The sequence below is a fragment of the Sitophilus oryzae genome, unplaced genomic scaffold (assembly GCF_002938485.1).
Source record: "Sitophilus oryzae breed Bouriz unplaced genomic scaffold, Soryzae_2.0 scaffold_1297_pilon_pilon, whole genome shotgun sequence".
NCBI classification, from domain to species: Eukaryota; Metazoa; Arthropoda; class Insecta; order Coleoptera; family Curculionidae; genus Sitophilus; species Sitophilus oryzae.
This window is the reverse complement of record NW_022145945.1, coordinates 8,786,610-8,808,201: the sequence shown is the minus strand read 5'-3', so window position 1 is coordinate 8,808,201 and position 21,592 is coordinate 8,786,610. Positions and strand designations below refer to the sequence as shown.

General features: G+C 30.4%; 1 protein-coding gene across 1 annotated transcript in view; it reads left to right on the top strand.

Moving 5' to 3' along the window:
• The first annotated feature begins 755 nt into the window (after positions 1-755).
• The window catches only part of LOC115874710 (spondin-1), a 75,390-nt gene continuing 54,553 nt past the window's right edge, over positions 756-21,592 (top strand). The window contains 2 exon segments of the mRNA XM_030889950.1: positions 756-899; positions 2,238-2,415. Coding sequence (XP_030745810.1) covers positions 849-899; positions 2,238-2,415 — 229 coding nt within the window. The 5' untranslated portion in view covers positions 756-848.

The following is a 21,592-nucleotide window of genomic DNA, read 5'->3' as shown; positions in this document are numbered from 1 at the left end:
GTATACGGAGGGTACCGCTTAAATTCCTGTCCCGATATTGAAGGATGGCTATAGAATTTCAATGCATTTCCTACATAAGTCTATCCTTGGTTTGTAGGAGGTTTGACTAAACAAGGATGAACCTATGTCTTGAAACCATTCGACTCGATTTTCTGTCCTCATTCAATACTGGGACGTAAATCCTCTCATTGCTCTTATGGGGAGGCCGTCGTATATTTTATTTAAACGTATTTGAACATACCAAATCTCGTATTTTTATCTAAAAAAATAAAAAAGTTATAGGGGTAGAGCCACTTTCTTTTTAGTTATAGAGCCACTTTCGAGACGCACCAGGTATAATCACCAGGAAAAATAAGTACAAATAAAAATCACTGTCTCCTGGACTAAACCGTGCCTGAACTAAGCTTTAGCGATATACATCATATAATAAAGTTTTAAATAATATATTTACATAATAATGAAGTAAAGAATTGCAGTAAAGAATAACATACAAAATTGAAAACTTGTTATGAATCTTTAGAAACCCTCGATCGCCCTGTATATAGAGGATAATTACTCCCCTACACCCCCCCTAAGAGCGCCTTTACTTCCGTCCAACCTTACTTACGAACATGACATCGATAATGGAAATTATGGCCATCAGGGCGATGTTTGAGACAGCACTCTGTCCTATCGGTCATCTCTGGCAGGGGGTAAGCGGTCAACAAGGCCTACCCCTCCACTCTAGCCCTTTCACTCTGCCACGATCCCTCTGACAGGTTTCAGGAATCCGTTTCAGCGTTTCCAAGCGCTTCAGTCTACAGGCGAACGCGTCACAGATAGCATAGCAGGAGCAAGAGTGTGTTACAATGTTGCCATCACGCTCTGTAAAGTTTCGTCTTTATTTCGCAGTGTTTGAGGTTAGTTTGCAATAATTTTATATATAAATTGGCATTTTTTCTTAAAATAATACTTTTTTACTTTGCTATGGATTTCTTAATTAATATTTGAGATTAGCAGATATGAATATTTTTTCCAGCTTAATTTTTGATTTGCAATAATTTTTTAAACAATATTAAGATTGTAATTTTTGTATTTAGTAAAGGAATTTTTTAAAACAAATTACAACTAGTTAAGGCATTTCTATTAATTGGCGTTGTGTGTAGGTACAATTAAACCAAAGTTACTTAAATTTATAGTCCAGGAGGCAGTGTTTTTTTTGTACTTATTTTTCCAGTGTATAAATATACAAGGTGAGTCTTAAATAAGTGGAAATATTTTTAGGGGTAGTATATTTCGAATACAGAAACACGATTATGAGTTTTTTTCGCATTTTTTTTTAATGTGGAATTGTTTTTTAGTTTTTAGTTAAAAATTATAATTTCTTGATAATATGGCAACATAGATAGTAGATTAATTTTACACGAAAGAAAATCCAGAGAAGATCCAGCGGTTCTCAAAAGCAAAAAATCATTTTTTAGAAATTTTTAAAGTAAAATAACTCAGTTATTTTGGACTTATTTGAAAAACGGTAAAGAGAAATTATTTGCACTTATTTAACACTCATCCTGTATAATAGTTTGTTCGGATGGAGTTTATCAAGAGACTTTAATTCTAATAATTTCTAATGTGAAAAAATTTCGACACCAAATTTCATCCAAATATTGACGTTACTTCAGAAATTATTTGAAAAAAATCGAAATAAAAATGAAATTTCTCCACCCTGTATCTCCAAATTAAGTATTTTCGGACATACATTAATACGAACTTTTTTACTTATTTTTATCTGCAGAATATGCTGCCGAAGTTTCCGGAATACAGATGGAAACCACCCTATACAGGGTGTCCCAGAAATAAGTGCAAGTATTTTAAGGGGTGGTAGATCTGATCAAAAGAAACATTTTTTTTCTTCCAAAATAGTGAGTCCAAAAAGTCCAAAATAACGAGTTATTTTACTTAGAAAAAAGTTAGAGAAAATTCCAAATTTTGAAAAAAAAATTTTCGCTAAAAATACCTCATAGGCGTGTTTTTGAAGCCGAAATATACTACCAGTTAAAATACTTGCACTTATTTCTGGGACACCCTGTATAGTGTTTTTTTTTAATTTAGAAATTATTAATTAATTAATTTTATAATAATTACTAATCTGTCGAATTAACACAAAAATAACCTATATATTTTAAACGTTTTACTTTAAACGAATCAGTATCCACAAGAAATTACTCTTCAATTACACAGTCAATTTGTCCCATATTCAGGCGTCCTTCATCGTCCTGAGCCTAATTAATCCACAACCCTGTCGAGCTGGAATAGGTCTGCGATGCGACATGATTCCCGAGGGAGTGAGCGCTCCAAAGAGCCGGGAAAGTACCGACAAATATAAGATAGAAATATCTGGAAACCCGGAATCGTATGTACCCGGAGAGCAGTATTCAGGTAAGTAATAACAGATAGATACTATAGCCCAATCACTTAAAGTTTTTCAGTAAAAATTTAGAGGGTAGGTATTTTGACCCAGTTAGGTTCTATTTGGCAGGCACAGTCTTGCACATCACATGGCCAAAATTATTGCATATAACGATATTTTTATTTTATTTTGGACCTAATATGATTGTTTTTATATTTTTGGACATATTGGCTTACTACACGACTAACTAATATAAATTTAAAAAACTAAGTGCAAGTGTTATTATAATTTTATTTCATATTGAGTGAAAATCAACAAAAACAAATTTCAATTTAAACAGAAAATTTTGACAACAATTTTAGTTATTTCTCACAACTAATAGTTAGTCTGTATTGCGTCCTCGAGCCACAATGCAAGCTGTGAGACGACGTGACATGCTCTCAATTAAGTTGTCCAGAAGATGTTGAGGAATGGCATTGGTCCATGTTTCGAATGTCTTGAATTTGAAATTGTTGTAACTACGGCAACATCGCTTAATATAGTCGCATGACGCAAGCCCGCCACGGCGGCGCGACGTCTCAAAGAACCAGTTGACATACGGCACTCTTGGTTGCGTACGGTTGGCTGTTGATGGCATTGTCGAAATACATCGAAAAAATAGCGAAAAAAACATAAACAACAATTTTAAATACGTATTTAACAATACGTATCTTTTAATAGATGAATAAAATCATCGATTCTAATTCCCCAGTCGTTTTTTTTTGATCATACGGTATTTCAAAAAAGAATAGCGTAAAAAGTATGACTAGTTTATTTGGAGTTTGACAGGACGTAGACTACGCGAAATAAATACATATTTCCAAAATTATTGCACACAACACCTTACCCAATAATGGTAAACAATGCATTCCTTATACAAAGCGGTTGCAAAACCCGTCTACTGTTTTACTTCCGAGAAATTAATTTGTAATCAAGCCATCTACATGTCACATTCACGAGCCAACGGAAGCTTAAACAAGAGGGAACGGCTTGACCACCATTTAATTGTTAATTATATCTTCAAAGCTTAGCTTACTTGAAGGTCTGCGGTCTCACTGCTCCGTTCCGACATTTAATATAGTGACTCGCTAACCGGATAATAGTTGAATGCTAATATAGGGTGTAGCGTACATTCACGTGGAAGGACCCTGTCATTGTTTGGATTCTAAGTTTAGATCAGGGAGCGTGATAAACTGTTCTCGATACGGTTTAGTTCCCGTCAAACATACGAACATACAACTATTAGCCTTGCCAAAATGGCTAACATATTTGCTTGGTTCAAATCAACTAGCCTAGGGCTCTTTATTGGAATGTTAGGTTGGTGTATTAAACATTTGTGTATTGAGTCAGTTTATTAGCTTCGTTTATTGGATCAGCATGACCAGTACATCATGAATAAGTTAGATTTACCGATACAATAACACAGTAATACGTATAATATCATAGTCGTTTAAACTCGTAGCGTTTATTTTCATGTTCTTAGAGTTTCTGTTAAGAGTCTATTACGCTGTACTTTCGGGTCGCTCTCAGGGGTCTCAGAAGGAAATATATATTATATTTCAGAAATTTGACTAAGGCTTAGCTCGATCCTGTCGTGTTAAGCCACACCCAAAATTCCAAACACACGTGCTTTGATTAAGGCTTGATTAAGGTTTGCAGAACTTCAGCATTTGCCATAAAATAGCGAGCAATTTGTTACAAAACCATATAAATTATATATTACTGTAATCGCAATATTTCAGTCTATTTCCGTATTGTAACGGAGTTTTAAATTATGTCTTTATTTTCGAGAAAATTTAGTCCAAACATAAGGAATATTTTGTTGATGTTTGACCATCAAAATCTTAAAAATAAAGAAGTTGTCTAAAAATGTGCTACAATACGGATATAGTATAATTATTCTTTATCTTTAATTTCCTTCTTCATTTGTGTAAAAATACCTAGCCAGTTTTACATAAAAAGTTAAATTTTTGAACGCTTATTTTGCTACTTTTTCGGACTAGTCAGATGGCTGAAAGTGAAAGCTCTTAAAGCTTCTTATTTTGAGCAGTGCAATTTACCATCTCTCGTTAGTTATACAAGTTTCTGTTTTAAGAAAAAATATTGAATTGAAGCTTAGAGTACAATTCTTCTTCTTGATGAGTTTGAGGGGTAAATTTATGTATAATGTTGGTGATTGCGGTATACAAAGCAGCAAATCATTTTATAGGAATGTTTTTTTTTTATTTTTATATACATAATGCGTATACATGTGTGTGTCAACTAGAAAAATATGTGTCTTTTTCTTTTGATATTATTATACTTATTGCATTAGCAGTTATTTTTTGATCTACCTTATAATACCCAAGCTCACGAAACTGCATTTCAATTTTACTACTAGTTTCTGCAAGCCACAATAAGCCCTCGCGGCCGCAGTGGAGGGTCTCACAGAGCTTTCAGATGTAGTGGAGCGTCCGCGACTTCGAGCAAGTACCATGAGTTTATATGAACAATTTCACATGGGTCGCGTATGCTCCGTCTGGATGATTGATTTCCTATTTCACCGGAAATGACTACAACTTTTGATTTTTAAATGGCACCCTCTGTATTTTTTTTTTACTTTATTCGATCGAAAATGACATTCTAAATAGAATGACGTATCATATGTCAACTTTTGACATATTCCTCCAAAAACAAATTGTATTTTAAATTTCAATCTAGAGTGCCATGGCTGTGTAAAAAAACACTAATTTTTAATCAAGGAGCCTTGACAAAATAGATTTGATCGTCTAATGTTTTTAGTGCCTTGTCCTGGCCGGTTAAAAGATGCCCAAATCGTTTTTTGGATCATATCTCAATTTTTTCAAATAGAACGAGGGTGGCTGATTAGCATATTTTGAAAAAGCATTTTTTTACGAATAATTTGATACCACACACTTGGTATTTCGAGTCAAATTGTCGTTATGAACCGCATGTTACAATTTCAAATAAACCATATGCGAAAATGTCAAAAGTTGACATGTGATATGTCATTCTATTCAGAGGGTCATTTTCTATCGAATAAAGTAAAAAATTACCGATGGTGCCATTTAAAAATCAAAAATTGTAGTCATTTCCGGTGAAACCGGAAGTGACCGAAAAGAGTTGAATATGTCAATCAATCCTAATTTATGTTATTTACTAACATACCACATCTCGTTGTTTTACCTGAAAAAATAAAAAATTTATAGGGGGTGAGCCGCACCCGGTAGGTAGCACATTTGGATATTTTTATGATAAGTTAGCAACTTATCGATGCCAGTTCGTTATACAATTCTGTTCTAAAAAGAAGACAAATTATTATTACACAACTTTAATTTCTATTTTTTCAGTATGTTTAAGTATAGTATTAATACTTACTATATTACTATACAAGTTTCATTTATTTATTTGATATAATGTTTTTTCATTTTAATATTTATCCAAATTAAGAGTAGAGAGTTTTTTTTTATTTTATAAAATAGTATTTTTTAATTCTAATTTATTTATAACAAGAAGCAATTATATTAACATAAAATTACTTCACTTATTAATATTAAAATTCAATTTGTTTTCATTCACATAATTTAACTAAATAATAGTAGAGGGTATTTTTTCGCGATTTTTTTTTGAAAATTTGTAAATTTTGAAAAAAAATTTGGAAGTTTTAATTTTTATTTTAATAACGTAATATCTTCATAATATGGCAACATAGGTAATAGATAAAAAATTATAAGAAAGAAAACACAGAAAAATCAAGTGGTTCTCATAATATAATCAAGAAATAATTTTTTTAATTTTCAAAATAAAACATCTCTGTTATTTTGGCCTTATTTGAAAAACAGAAAAGAGAAAATATGTGTCTTTTATCGGGATCTACCAGCCATGAAGATATTATTCAGCACTTATTTCAGACTCGCCCTGTATAATAGAATTGATATAATCTTTAATTTTGTTCTGGGTCATATTTCATAATCTTTCATGATATGAAAGTCATTTTTATGTGATATTATTAGAATGATATCAAATGTAACAGTAAACATAAATAGTAAATAGGTACATTACATCAGATATTTTCACATACCTACCAGTTAAGAAACCTTAATTAAAGAAAACAAGCTAGCCAGTCTTTTACAAAGCATTATTAAAAACATACTAAGGGTCTTGGGTGTCTGTTCATTTCTGGTCTTGGGTGTCTGTTTTCATGTGTACGAAGAGTACGGTCAACACGCTTAGTAAAATAAGATGTACTGAATAAAGACAGAAGGCGAGTGTTTTCCCAAGCGCATGGAATCTAGCGTCAAATTAAGTAGTTATGTAATAAATACTTCGTATTTTTGCTCACTCCGACTTACTAGATTGCCATAACGACTTACTCCTATACATGTAAAGGCCGACCTAAAGGTTCGCTTGCCAGTAGGGTATACTGTTCAACAAACATATACCAAGATTGATTATAACTTTTTGCTAATCCGTATTAGTGAACCAATTTTACTATTTTGTAATATTGTATCAATTTCCTATTCTGTCGTGTATTCAGTCTATCTCATAATTTTTTATGGTCTGAAAGTCATTTTAATGTAATTTTATTAGAGTATGTAATAGTAGACAAAGGTAATGTGATTTAAAACCAAATAAACTTTGGAAAGACTATTCCAAAATATAGTGTATTGTAAAAAATACTTTATATTTTTTAATACTAATAATATTACTCTTTAATACTAATGTATTTCAATATAAATATTTCTTATTATCGCAAAATTATTTTTTATCAAGAATGTATTATAGCAAATACAGGTTTAATTTATTTTCTTAATTAAGTCGCAGTAAAATAAACGACAAAATTATAAAACCGGTTTGTTTTGTACTTGACATCTATAAAATCTAACGTCTAGAATGTAACACAAAACAAAAACAGCAACTCGTTGCTAAGACATCCCATTTTAATTTCACTAACTTTTCTTTTATTTTCTAATTTGTTTTTCCACGTTTTCTAACTGGAACAGAAACATTTCTAATATTTAATTTTAATTTCAAAGCATTTGTAATTAACTTTACAAACAAGAGAAAAGAATGAAGCATTTAATTTGATATTCTTTTTTAGGCTATTTTTTGAAAGTGAATGATAAAATATTCTTCCCAAGCTATAAAGTCTTTATTAAACTAACGAATATTAAAAGAATTTCAGTAATTTTAAGAAAGAAAACCGGAAAGAAAAAATTTAGGAATTTTAATATTTTAATATAATTTGTAGATGGTGGTACTGTAGTTTAAATTTTCTGAAACTGCCCTAATTAAGACAAATTATTAAAAATTAAAATTTTTACCTTATATATGTTTAAACAGCACTGGTAGTAAAATCCACTGATACTATTTTTCCAGTAAACTAGAATAGAATAAAAAGATTTCTTTGGTTAATGTGTTTTTAGGTCTATAATATACATGATGTTTAGTATTTATTATTATATAAAGCACTTAAATACTAACAATAATTTCCATGTAATACGAGTTTAAAACGATAGCTATACTAATTACATACACATTGGTGGTACCTAATTTTATTTAATTTTTTGTTAGTATTTTATTATACTATTTATCATAATTTTACATGATATGAAAGTCATTTTCTTACACAGTATGCCCCCGGATTATCTTTACAAGAGGAAAAACTGAAATTATAGTGAATTTTAGGTCCTAATGGTAAATCAAAACGTGCTTCTATTATAATACAGGGTGAGTCTTAAATAAGTGGAGATATTTAAGGGGTAGTATATTCCCAAGTAGCATCTATCTGACTTCGAACTAAATCTGACCTGAAGCGACGTCAGACTTTGTGCAAATTTAGGTCAGGTGCTGGTGATACGACCGGTGACGTCACTTTCCTATTAAAAGCGACGTCGTTGGATCCGAGTCGGTAAATCCAACGATCTGTCGACGTACAAAATAACAACGTACCATTACATTAATTTCCCAACGTCGTTCCCACGTTGGCTTGCACGACGTACATATACTTGAACTAGCCCGACGTCTACCCGTTGTCCCGAATAGGATACGTCTCACTGATAATCCCTAAAGTAACGTCCAATTATATTTTGTTGTATTTTATGTTCATATTTATAACCTAATTTACGTATCTATATTTACGTCCGTAAATACAACCCATTAAGTAGCATTTGCGTAACTTAATTTTTTTATTATGCCTAAAAAACACTAAAAATGCATTTAGACATTCATCTACATCTTACAGAAAGAGGTCGAGGCTTTTGCAAAATAATAATAGTAGTAGTGATGTCTTGTCTCCACCCATAAATGCTTTTTATCCGGAAGAGATGCTGCATTACACTGGTGCATCTTAATTTCATTTTTTAGCTTAGGAAACCAGCAGACCCCATCCTCCTCCCACATGTGAGGTTAGGCTTAAAAAAGTGGCTGTCCATTTTTTTAAGGAGAAAACAAGAACTAAAATATAGTTGCACAAATCACTGATACGCAAAGTGAGGTTACGTGGCGTACGTTGGAATTATATACGTCATAATACGATTGCCGGTCGTCCGGTTTGATGACTTCGGTCGTGTGAGTCGACTAATGTTGGAGACCCGGTCGGAATTGGTATATTGGTAGTTCATATTAAGTCGGACACAGAAATCCGCCATTCTTAACAAGTATCCGATTGTCAGCCATTTTAAAATCGTTTTTGTTTTAAAATTTATATTCACATTTCGATTTCTAGTAGAATAATATTGATAAGGTTGAGTTTAGGGGGAACCACAGTACAGTTTTATGATTATACCAGCTAGAAAATTTAAAAAATATTTTGCGAGTTACTTTTTTATAGATATTTTTATTTCATAAATCTACCTAATTTTGAAGGCGCTCGTTGTTTTCCGGAGTATTTTAATCAGATATATCAAACAAGGGACTTCCGTTGAAAAAACTGATGTCTGGATTAATGATTCAGAATTATTATAATATGAAATTAGATAGGCACTTATAGTTATATTCGAGGAGTGATTATGAATCCATTTGTAATTAGGTAGTTTGGTTAGGTTTTTATGTATTCTTGGTAGCGAATATGAAACCAAACGTAACGTAAGTGCTTAGCGACGAATTTTAAGTATTTTTAGCGACGAATTTTAAGTAGGTAATTGGTAGAATTACATTCCCTATTAGGTCAGATACCGACGTCGAGGCGACCGGAATCTGTATTCCCCATTTAGGTGCAAATAAGGGTCGTCAGGCGGTCGAACCGACGTTGGTACCCGACGTCGGGTTTATTGAACGCGACGTATACCCAACGTTAGATAACGTCCAAATGCTACTTGGGTTCTGAACTCAGAAACACGATTATGAAGTTTTCTCGCAATTTTTTTTTAAATTTGAAATTTTTTGGATTTTTTTTTTGTTTTTAGTTAAAAAACATAATTTTTTGATAATATGGCAAGATAGATGTATTAAATTTACAACAAAGAAAACTCAGAAATAATCCAGTGGTTCTCAAAATTTAAACAAAAAATCATTTTTTTTTGAAACTTTTAAAGTAAAATAACTCGTTATTTTACACTGACTTGAAAAATAGTAAAGAGAAAATATATTTCTTATATTGAGGTCTACCAGCCCTGAAAATATTTGCACTTATTTAAAACTTACCATGTATAATTTTGTTTTCATTCTTTCATAGACTGTTGTTGATGGAATTTTAATTAACGTCATATTTTTTGCTGTTTTATAATGTTAAAGAACCACCATATTTATTCAGTTCAATGCTTCGGAAAGGGTGGTAGTAGTTATAGGAGAATCTGATACTTTAACAACAGCAAAAAATATGACGTTAATCAAATTTGATAATAACCCTCTATTATAGAATGAAATCGAAATCATATTACCACAGAAACGCCTTTTTATTTTTAGGACTTTATAACCATTCATGTTTTTTTTAATTTTCTCTAAAACGGTATGGAAATTTGAAAAAAATATGGATTAATCAGATAGGTATATGAAACCCTAATAGAGTTTGAAAAAGCATTTGAATCTGCTTCGATTTATTTTAAAAAATACAGGGTGTTGTAATTGAAATAAGGAAGTTTTTATGTAAAATAAATCCTTAAAATAGATCAGCAATTTTTGGCACCACTGTATAAATTTAAGAAAGCAATAACATTTTTCAGTAGAGTTTATTTATTCCTCTACCTTTAAACTCAGCGCAAGAATTAATTCTGAGAAGTAATGTACAGGGTGGCGCCTCTCATACGCCGCGGAGGCTCCATGGAGAACGACAGATTGTATTGAAATGAAATTTTGTGAGCATATGTAGATTAATTGAGAGCACTTTTTGAAAATATAGAGAGTTCTACAGAGTGTCCCCAAAAAAAGTTACATATCAAAGTTATGTTTTTTGTAATGGAACACCCTATATATTAATTGATTTTCGGATTCTGGGAGAAAAATAAAGGTGAGTTTTATAAGAGAAGTATATTACTAAAATGTAAGGTTTTTGACATATTTAACATTTTCTAGAAATAAAGAACAATTTTTAAATTGCAATAAAAGCTACCTGGAATTATTAATTTTTAATTTTAGAATTATTAATATTGGAATTTACCCGGTATAACCTAATATGTAGTTAAATTAACTATTGTACTTTAAATCAAATTAAAACTTGATCCAAAAAGTTATACAGGGTGAGACAAAATTAATATTGAACATTGGTCACCTTCAAAAGTATTTTACTATTTTATTTTAAATGGAACACCCAGTATATTATTCCGATATTCAATGGAGAATTCATGTCTCTTCAAAATACTATTAAGGTTGCCTACCCCTCAAACAAAGATTTTCCTAGATTTTTTCATTTACATTACTTAATCTGAGTAGATCTTTATTATTTGATAAAATCTAGGTGGCTGTAATATGTCTGACTTTACTTCAACATAGCTGTCTAATTAGTCCAACTTTAACAACTAGTTTCATTTTTTCAACAACTAGTTTCATCATTTTGTGTCAGTTAAAAAAAAAATTCTCAGAAATTTGCCGAAAATGCAAACTTATCCTACATCAGAGAGAATTGATATGATTCTATTAGTTGACGAATGCACTGTGCATTCACCAATTAATAGAATACTTAAATGCTCCTGATTTTATCTAGTCTGGGTTTTTTATGGGGATATGTTAAAGACAGTGTTTACAAAACTCGACCAACTATTGTCGACAACATGAGAGAAATTATTATTGTAGCCGCTTTTGGAGGTAGAAATCCACATATGCCTTTTAAAATGAAAAGATCCTTTTGAAAAGACAATCATTTTATGCAGTTAACAGGGAAGGAAGCATTTTGAGCATTTGATTTCATCTAGATAATTTTTGTGACATAATTATAGGTTTATATCTAGTTTTAATTCTGTAATAATTAAAATATGTTTTAAACGTGTATATTTTTATTACCGTTAAGTATTATACTCTACAATCTTTAATTTTTGTTAAATTAACAAAAGGTATATCACAGCCACCTAGATTTTTTCAAATAATAAAGAGCTACTGACGCAAAAATCATAAAAATTAAAATATCTAGGAAATTATTTGTCTGAGGGGTATAGGCAACCTTAATAATATTTTAAAGATATATAAATTCCTCATTGAACACCGGAATAATATACTGGGTGTTCCATTTAAAATAAAGGAGTAACTTGCTTTTAAAAGTGACTAATGTTCCATAATAATTTTGTCTCACCCTGTATAACTTTTCGGGTCAAATTTCAATTTAGTTTAACACACAATGGTTACTGTAATTAAATATCAGGCTATATAAGGTCAACTAAAATTTAGGTAGCTGTTATCGAAATTTAAAATTTACTCTTCATTTTCACAAAATGTGAAATATGTCAAAATTCTTAGAATTTAGGCATATGCTTCTTTAATAAAACTCACATTTATTTATTTCCTAGAATCCGAAAATCAATTAATATATAGGGTGTTCCATTAGAAAAAACACAACTTTGATGTGTAACTTTTTTTGGGGACATCCTGTATAATTCGATATATTTTTATAAAATGCCTTCAGTTAACCTACATATGCTGCCAAAATTTCATTTCGATATAAACTACCGTTTTCCTTGGAGCTTACGCCGCGTATGAGATGCGCCACCCTGTACAGGGTGTTAATAATCTATTCTATTGTAGGATGCATATTTAAATATCTTTAAATATCTCAAAAACCAAAGCATTTAAACATATTAAACCCTTATAATAAATGCCATATTTTATGTCCAAGAATCCAATAATTAAATAAAATACCGGGTGTTCCATAAGAAAAAATTTAACTTTGGTATGAATCTTAGTTCTGACATACCCTGTACATTTCAAAATAATTTTAAATTATGCACATTGCCTTCCCACATATACTCATAAATATTTTGTTTCTACATCTTTCCGTTTTCGTATAATCAACCGAGGCGAATGAGGTCCGCCACCCTGTGTACTAAAGACATATTCCTGTGTATTATAATTTAATGTTAATGAGATCTTTGCATTATTACCATTTTTTCTATTTTAAATAAAACTAACACGAAATTACGCTAACCGTACGATTCTATACATTTCCTCTGACTATCGGAAAATGGGTTTTGAAATGGATATTCCGCTTAACCGATGATGAATTGGCATGTCTGATTTATCGATCAATTTAATCACACATGGATATGAAACTTGATATATCTGAAAACTATAGTGTTGGTGTTCCATTACAATTTTTTGCTAAAAATTGTTTGTTTAAACATTTCGTAGAATGCTTTTAATTTTTAATATTTTTCCAAAAATGAGTACAGGGTGTCCCACTAAGAATAGCTCTCGGCTGTATCTCGGAAAGTATTAGCCGTAGCGGCTGCGGAAAAAAAATATTTATAACTAAAGAGGCTATAGGAAATAGCTTGAAATTATTTTCAAGTTTGTAGAACGACCCCTAGGGGGCGCAACTGCAACAAAAAATAAGAAAATGGAGTTTTTACAGAATTTTGCCTAGATAAGGTGTATTATAAGTAACAGTTTCATAATCTTCAGTAAATTATGAATATTTTTTGTTAGAACCATTTTCCCCTATCTACCAAAATAAAGTGGTGAGGGAAGGTTAGATCTGTTTTTATATAAATATTAATAACTCTGGACTGGATGATCGGAATCCAACAAGCGAGGGCTCGTTTAAAAGAGCGTTTCTTACTCTATATTGAACCATATAAACAATAATAATAAGCATTTGAACGTAGACGCTAGGGGGCGTTGTCTTACAATTTAACAAACATTGCGCGTTTTTTCAAAAAAAATAAATGCAATAGTATATGTAATTTTAGGTGATAGTAAAGAGTAGCAAAAGCTGAAAAAGTCAGCAAAAACCGCATCTTGATATCTTCTTTCAAACCGAAGATATTAGAAAAATTATAATAAATGCCAAAAAATAAGCCCTTGATTACCTTATCTTTACAACTCGGTATCAGTAGCCATCTTGATTGTGCCCATTCTAACCTAAAAATAAGATAGAAACAGTTAGTTTATTTTAAAATCGACGATATACCAGAATATCATAATATTATCAGATGTATTAATATATAATACTTAATTAAGATATTAATCATAGTGAACAAGAAACAATGATTCAGTGAAGTCATGGTAGGCTTTGGAAAAAAGTTGCTTTTGACGTAATAGTATAAACTTCAAATTGTTATTAGATCAACATTTTGATAGTCTTAGCAGCGTTTTTTACCTTTTGATTGCTTTTTCAAAATGCCAACAAGTTCAACTATTTCAAATAATAAAGGCATTTTAATAACAATTTGACATTTATACTGAATCATCGTTTCTTGTTCACTATTATTAATATCTTAATTATTAGATATTAGTATCTGGTATTATAGTATTCTGGTATTTCGTCGATTTTAAAATAAACTAACTACTACGTTTCTATCTTATTTTTTGTTAGAATGGGCCTAATCAAGAGGGCTACTGATACTGTATTGTAAAAATAAGATAATTAAGGGCTTATTTTTTGGTATTTATTATAATTTTGCTAATATCTTCGGTTTGAAAGAAGATATCAAGATGCGGTTTTCGCTGACTTTTTAAGCTTTTACTACTCTTTGCTATCAGCTAAAATAACACATACTATCGTATTTAATTTTTTTGAAAAAACGCTCTATGTTCGTTAAATTGTAAGAAAGCGCCCCCTAGCGTCTACGTTCAAAAGCTTATTATTATTATTATTATGGTATAATATAGACTAAGAAACGCTCTTTTAAATAAGCCGTCCTTTGTTGGATTCTGATCATCCAGTCCAGAGTTATTAACATTTAAATAAAGATAGATCTAACCCCACTTTACTTTAGCAGATAGGGAAAACCACCCACTTTATTTTAGCAGATAGGGGAAAATGGTTCTAACAAAAAAAATCCAAAATTTACTCAAGATTATGAAGCTATTATTTATAGTACCCATTATCTAGGCAAAATTCTGTAAAAAAATTATTTTCTTATTTTCCATAGCAGTTGCGCCACCTAGCGGCCATTTTACAAACTTGAAAATAATTTCCAGCAATTTCTCATAGCCCCTTTAGTTATAAATATTTTTTTTCCGTAAGCCCTACGGCTAATACTTTCCGAGATACAGCCGAGAGCTATTCTTAGTGGGACACCCGGTACAAGGTACCCTATTTATTTTCGTGTTTACAGAGTTTTGCACTTACTACTGCTTAGAGATATAAACATGCGGTTTTCACAATACAATGCTACTTTTTTATGAAACTAAGCTTGCTACACACAGATTTATCCTAGTCCTCTTAGTTCCTGAAATACCGGGCAAATTTTAAATTGTTGCATTTTTTGAATTACCTCGTATCTCGGTAATCTTATATGTCTTATCGAAAAGGTGAAACCTAGACCCATAGAATCCAGTGGCGGAATTTTTTAAAAACGGGCAAAACTTGTTGGCAATGTTTTTTAAATGGGACTGTATATTATTTTATATTTTATTTGATTTGTTATGAGAAATTTGGCAGCATATTCTGCAGATAAAAATAAGTAAAAAAGTTCGTATAAATGTATGTCCTCAAATGCTTAATTTCGGAGATACAGGGTGTAGAAGTTTCATATTTTATTCGATTTTTTGCAAATAATTTCTGAAGTATCGTCAATGTTTCGATGAAAATTGGTGTCTGGGAGTTTTTGACATGAGAAATTTGATTTTGATGTCAATATGGCTCCTATTTTTAGGGGGCGTCACCTACATGTGTTTTAACTGGTTTGAAGAGTAACTTTTATAAAACTACTGAGTGAAAAAATATAAATTTCCGTGATTTTTTACGAAAAAATTGTCTTTTGGTAAAAATCACTACAAGCAACCTTTCTCAAGATATTTAGAATGGAAACAGTCAATACATGTCATTATTGACCAAAAATAAACATGTTGAACATACGTGATAGTTATTTGACTGAAATGATAAATTTGGTAACATTTTATTTTTTTAAATTAATCATAAATTTTTCATCGAAAAAATTGAAGATAAAACAGTTTCTGTTGAACTTTTGGCACAAAATCATTTCAAATTTATGATTTCAGTCTAATAACTATTTAGTCAACATGTTTAATTTATGACAATGTTGACAGGTATTGATAATTTCGATTCCAAATATCTCGAGAACCATTACTCGTAGCAATTTTTACCAAGAGACCTTTTTTACGTAAAAACGTCGTAAATGAATATTTTTTACTCAGTAGTGTTATACAGGTACGGACTAAAAATTATTACTATTCAAACCAGTATATACAGGGTGTCCCAGAAATTAGTGCAAATATTTTAACTGGTAGTATAGTTCAACCTCAGAAACACGCCTCTGAGATTTTTTTTGCGAAAAAAAAATGTTGAAAATTTAAAATTTTTCTTGACATTTTCCGGGTAATTTGAAAAAACTTTTAGTGCCACTTGTTAATTCACCTGAGATTTCTCTACCGTGTATCTAAACCTTGCAGTGTTGCAACCTCCTATGTTATCCACATTCTACATAGTTCTACATTTATAAATTCATAGACATATTTCTACTCAAAAAATTAGGAATGTTAAATTTAATCTTTTATCAGTGCTTATTATTAATAATTAAAAAAAAATACATTAATTATTTTTAGTACTTACCATTTCAATGAAACTTAACAAAAACCACCGAAAATTAACTAAAACATTACGTTTATGAGGTTTACGAAAATCTTTGTTATGCTGCAAAATAACTTTATTTTGGAATACATTTAATAAAATGATTCATCATATTATTCACAGGTCACAAAAAAGAAATTCCTAAAATGTAAAACAGCCCAACGAATAATCGATTCATTTTTGTTTTGTTTGTTTTCTTTCATGTTTCTCTGTTTGCACTCAGGAGCAGCGATGCGCGGCTCTCTTGGCCGACGCGACGGTTGGGCTGTCGATGGAATTGTCGAAATACATCGAAAAAATAGCGAAGAAACAAAATACGTATTTAAAATTGTTGAGTAAAACATTTATTTTCTTAGATTGAAAGTAGTTCGTAAAGTGGTGGTAAGAGACAATAATTCTTAACATTTATTCATTCAGAAAGGTATTCAAAGTAATGTGTGCTTGTCAAGGTGTTTTGTAAATCAGTGGTTCAAATTGTGATGAGGCCTATATGAAGATAATGTGTTAAAAATGGGGACTGTTATTTTAGCAGTTATTTATAATAGCATGTACAAGGAAAGCAGCACAGTGAAGTGTATTTTAGTTAAGTGTGTATCGAAAAAGAGAACTGTCACAGTTACATCAATCTGTCATAAGTATCTTTTTTAATGTTGGGTAAGTTTTTTAATTTAACTTTTTTAACTTTTAAACATTTAACTTTTAATTTATTTTATGTAATAATATCACAATCTTAAAAATGTAATGCATCTCTGCAAACACCTCAGGTGTTGTGATTTTATGACTTACTTTTAAACATATACTTTCTTGTCTATATGGCAACACAGTACGTCGAATTAACTGAAATCCGGGCTTGATCCGGGTAATTGGATGTATCCGGGTATTGGCGGTATCTGCCGGCGATCAAAATGTTGCGATTATTTTTTTAAATTTTCAAAGTTAAATAACTCGGTTATTTTCAATTTATTTTAAAAATGGTAAAAAGAAAATATGTTTATTTTGACCAGATCTACCACCCCTTAAAATACCTGCACACATTTCTGGGACACCCTGTATAATAACCAAAATATGTAGGTGGCGCCCTTTATAAGTAGGAGTCATCAGTATTGACATCAAAATCAAATTTCTCATATCAAAAAACTCCCAGACACCAACTTTCATTCAAATATTGACGTTACTTCAGAAATGATTTGGAAAAAATCGAAATAAAAATGAAACTTCTACACCCTGTATCTCCGAAACTAAGTATTTTAGGACGTACATTTATACGATTTTTTTTTACTCATTTTTATCTGCAGAATATGCTGCCGAAGTTTCCGGAATACAATTCGGACCACCCTGTATACTTGTTTTGATAAACAAGCAAAAAAGAACATTATTTAACTCTTTGGCAGGCGACCCATTTAAATTAGGTACTTAAAACAATGAAATAATTTATTCGACTGTCAAATTTCAGTTATTAGTTATTAAATTCTCGTGTCTGTGCCTGGAATTATTGCAACAGTGCATTCAAAATATTAATAACTCTGATCGACAGCGTGTTATCTAAAAGCTGGACAAGTTAATTTTCAGTCAGTTTATTAGGATAACACGATGGAAAGCAAATTTATCTGGTTTAATTAAATGAAATTAAATAATAACTATGGTTGATTTATGTTAAAAACTTAAATAATGCATTTTTTACTTTATTTATGAAAATAAGTATAGAGTGTGTTAATAAAAAAATAATATAAATGGGAGTTCCACATAAAAAAAATTTACTCATATTTCAAAAATTAAAGCTCCCAGCGAAAAACTAGTTACGCCACTGAATTCTACGTGAAATACTCGATTTATGCCTTTTCGATAAGTTATAAGATAACCAAAATACGAAGGGAGTTGAAAAATGCAATATTTTAAAATTCGTAATTTTCAGTATACCGTATATTTTGTTTTTGATCAAGTCCGTGTGAGAAACTATAAAGCTATAAAATGTTATTTCGGGAGAGTTGAATATCCAGGAAAGTTGAGTTATTGAATGTTATTGCACCCAACAACGCCTTGATTACGCTCTCCTTTACGCGTTGACATTTTTCCGTCAATTTTGTTATCATTTGAAATTGTCACAACACAACACGACGCCTAATTCGGATTCTTTTTCACTTATTTTTTACTACCCTTTTATTACACACACACCTCATATCCGAGTGTTTTATAGTTTCAAAAGCTGCACTAGAAAGTAAAATATTATGACAAAACCACTATTTCAATTTTATTTTAATGCGATCATCACGAACTGTAACCAACATGAAATACATAACGAAAGTTCCTGATTTCGACGGTATATATAGCGCTGTGGTAGGAATTTTTTGAAATCCACTGAAATACACCAAGCCTATACTTTGCTATTCTGTAAACAGTAATAAGTTTTTATATCCCCGTGTGAATGCTGCATAATTTTACTATGTATGAATGTCATTTCTTTCTAATTTTTTAAAGTGTGATAATAGATCAAGTTTAATAATATAAAATTTATGCAGTCATTTGTGTTACTACTATTCATAAAAATTTTAATTTAAAAAATCTTAAAATTACTTAAATTAAAATTATATTATTAAAAAATTTAAAAATATATTTATAATAGATTTTAGACTGGTCTATAAATTAACAAGTATCTCATAAAAAATGTACATGATATTTACTATACAGGGTGGGTCTTAAATAAGTGCAAATATTTTTAGGCGTTTGTTATTTCGACCTCAGAAACACCCCTATGAGGCTTTTTTCGGGAATGAATTAATTCATTCCCGAAATTCCCATGAATTAATTACGTTTTAAAAAATATTCAGAAATTATTATTTCAAGGAATTTATTACGAGTAGAAAAAATATTCTGCTGGGTTGAAGTTGGTTTCTATGTAATTTGACAAATAAATAAAGCTGTCTCTTTAGTTGTCAGTTTTGAGTCAATATTTTTTCATTCTCTTTCGTGTCGATTGCTGATTGAATTGGAGCCAGAAATGGCTCAAAACGTAATAAGTAAATTGCCAACAGATATTCAGGCTGAGGCGACAAACGCCATACCCAAACTACTTCCATTTAAATCCCGAATAACTTATGAAAAGGAATACAAAAATTTTCAAAAATGGAACCAATTAAAAAACGTGCGAGAAGAAATAAAATTTTTAACCTATCCTCGCTGTTAAAGTATCATTTAATCTACCATTGCCGTTAAAGTACTATTTTATCTACAATTTTTGATAGATACAAGGCAATTTTAACAGTTGCTATGGAAAAAGGAATTAAAATAAAAGTGTATTTTACACACCCCGTATAGTAAAAACTATTAACTTATTTATTATAATATATATTATAAATATTCGATCAAATAGTGATATAAATTTAAATACGTGTAATGTAATACGAAAGGAAATTTTTATATAAAATTCTTAGAAATTTTTTAATAAAAATTCCTTTGACCTTATTATGTTCAACATTCTAATTTGCTTCCAAAGGCAGAGCAAAAAATTGTGTAGTAAATAAAATTTGAAAGTATAATTTGTTGTACTTTTTATGTTCTCAAGAACTTCGGAAATAAAAATCTTATTACAAAACTTGACAAAACATCCAACCATTATTCTAAAATAAATAAAACTTTTAATGTAAGGAATATCATAATATATTCTAAACGTATGCATTATTAAAAACATGTATTTAAAAGCTTTTCAAATTATTTTTTTTTAATTAAAATTAAACCTATTAAATATTTCAAACGCGCCAGGTTCAAAAAGAGAGAGAAAATTTAATAATAAATGATCTATTTAGACTCTAAAATTCTGACAACCATTTTAAAATGGGCATTGTTTAAGAAACGTAGAGCATCGTTTTATAAAATGGCTCTGCTATTGCAAGAAAATTTCATAAAAGTACTGAAGCTTGTAATAAAGAGGACTATTTTATGTTAATAATGTCTCGCTTCTCTTTTCAGAACACTCTCATTTTTAAAAAAGGATCATTTTGAGCTTTACTCGAGTTTTTTTTTATTTAACCACAAAAAAGGAATTTAAAAAGGTGCTGTTAAAAATGTATGCAAAAATTACAATTTGGTCAGGAATATTCCCATAAGGAGACCTAAATCACAGATTACTTATGGGGTTGTCAGACTTCGTTTTTTTTCTCGAAGGCATTTTTGCCTTTTGAAAAAAAAATGTATTCTCAATTGAAATTGGGAATGCATTTTTTTAGATTTTTGTCATGATTTAAGTTCTTACAAGGGAGTACCAATTCGTAGAGCAATATTTCTTAATATTGTCACTTGGTAAGAGCGTAAACATCAAGGGACAGAACAGGTAGTTTAAAAATTATAAAAGTCAGATTGCTGATGATAAAAATTCTTGATGAATAAATAGTTTTTATGAATACTAAAAAAACAACTAACTGATCAGATAATAGTCTTTTTATTATTAAAAGCCAGATTTTTGCCAAGTCTTAATAATAATTTAGTATATTAAGTTTTATTACAAAAACTTGAGTATATTATCTTAAAAAGCCATTGTCCGGTAAAGTTTTAGTAAGATTTTTATAATTTAAATCGGTAAATTTTATGAGAAAAATACAGGAGGTAATATATGTAAATAAATCAGCCTGTAGTAACCATTTCTGATACAGGAGCAAAATAAATGGAAGTTATATCATTATACAACTTAGCAAAAAATTACAAATGCATTTTTTGCTTTCTATAGTATTCAGCAAGCAGAAAATTTGTAGAAAGCCAACGTCCACGAATCATAAAAATGTAGTCAAGTAGAGACTTACATTGTTTCGTCCTTTTGCACTCGAAAACGCTGCCCCGACATTTTGGGAAAGCATTCTTACAGCTTTTATAAATACAATAAACTCAAACAGTCTTTTCGTCACTATCCATATCAAAATGGCTCACCCTTATACCTTTTTTATTTTTTCAAATAAAAAAACGAGATTTGGTATGTTGTATATGACATAAATTAGGATTGA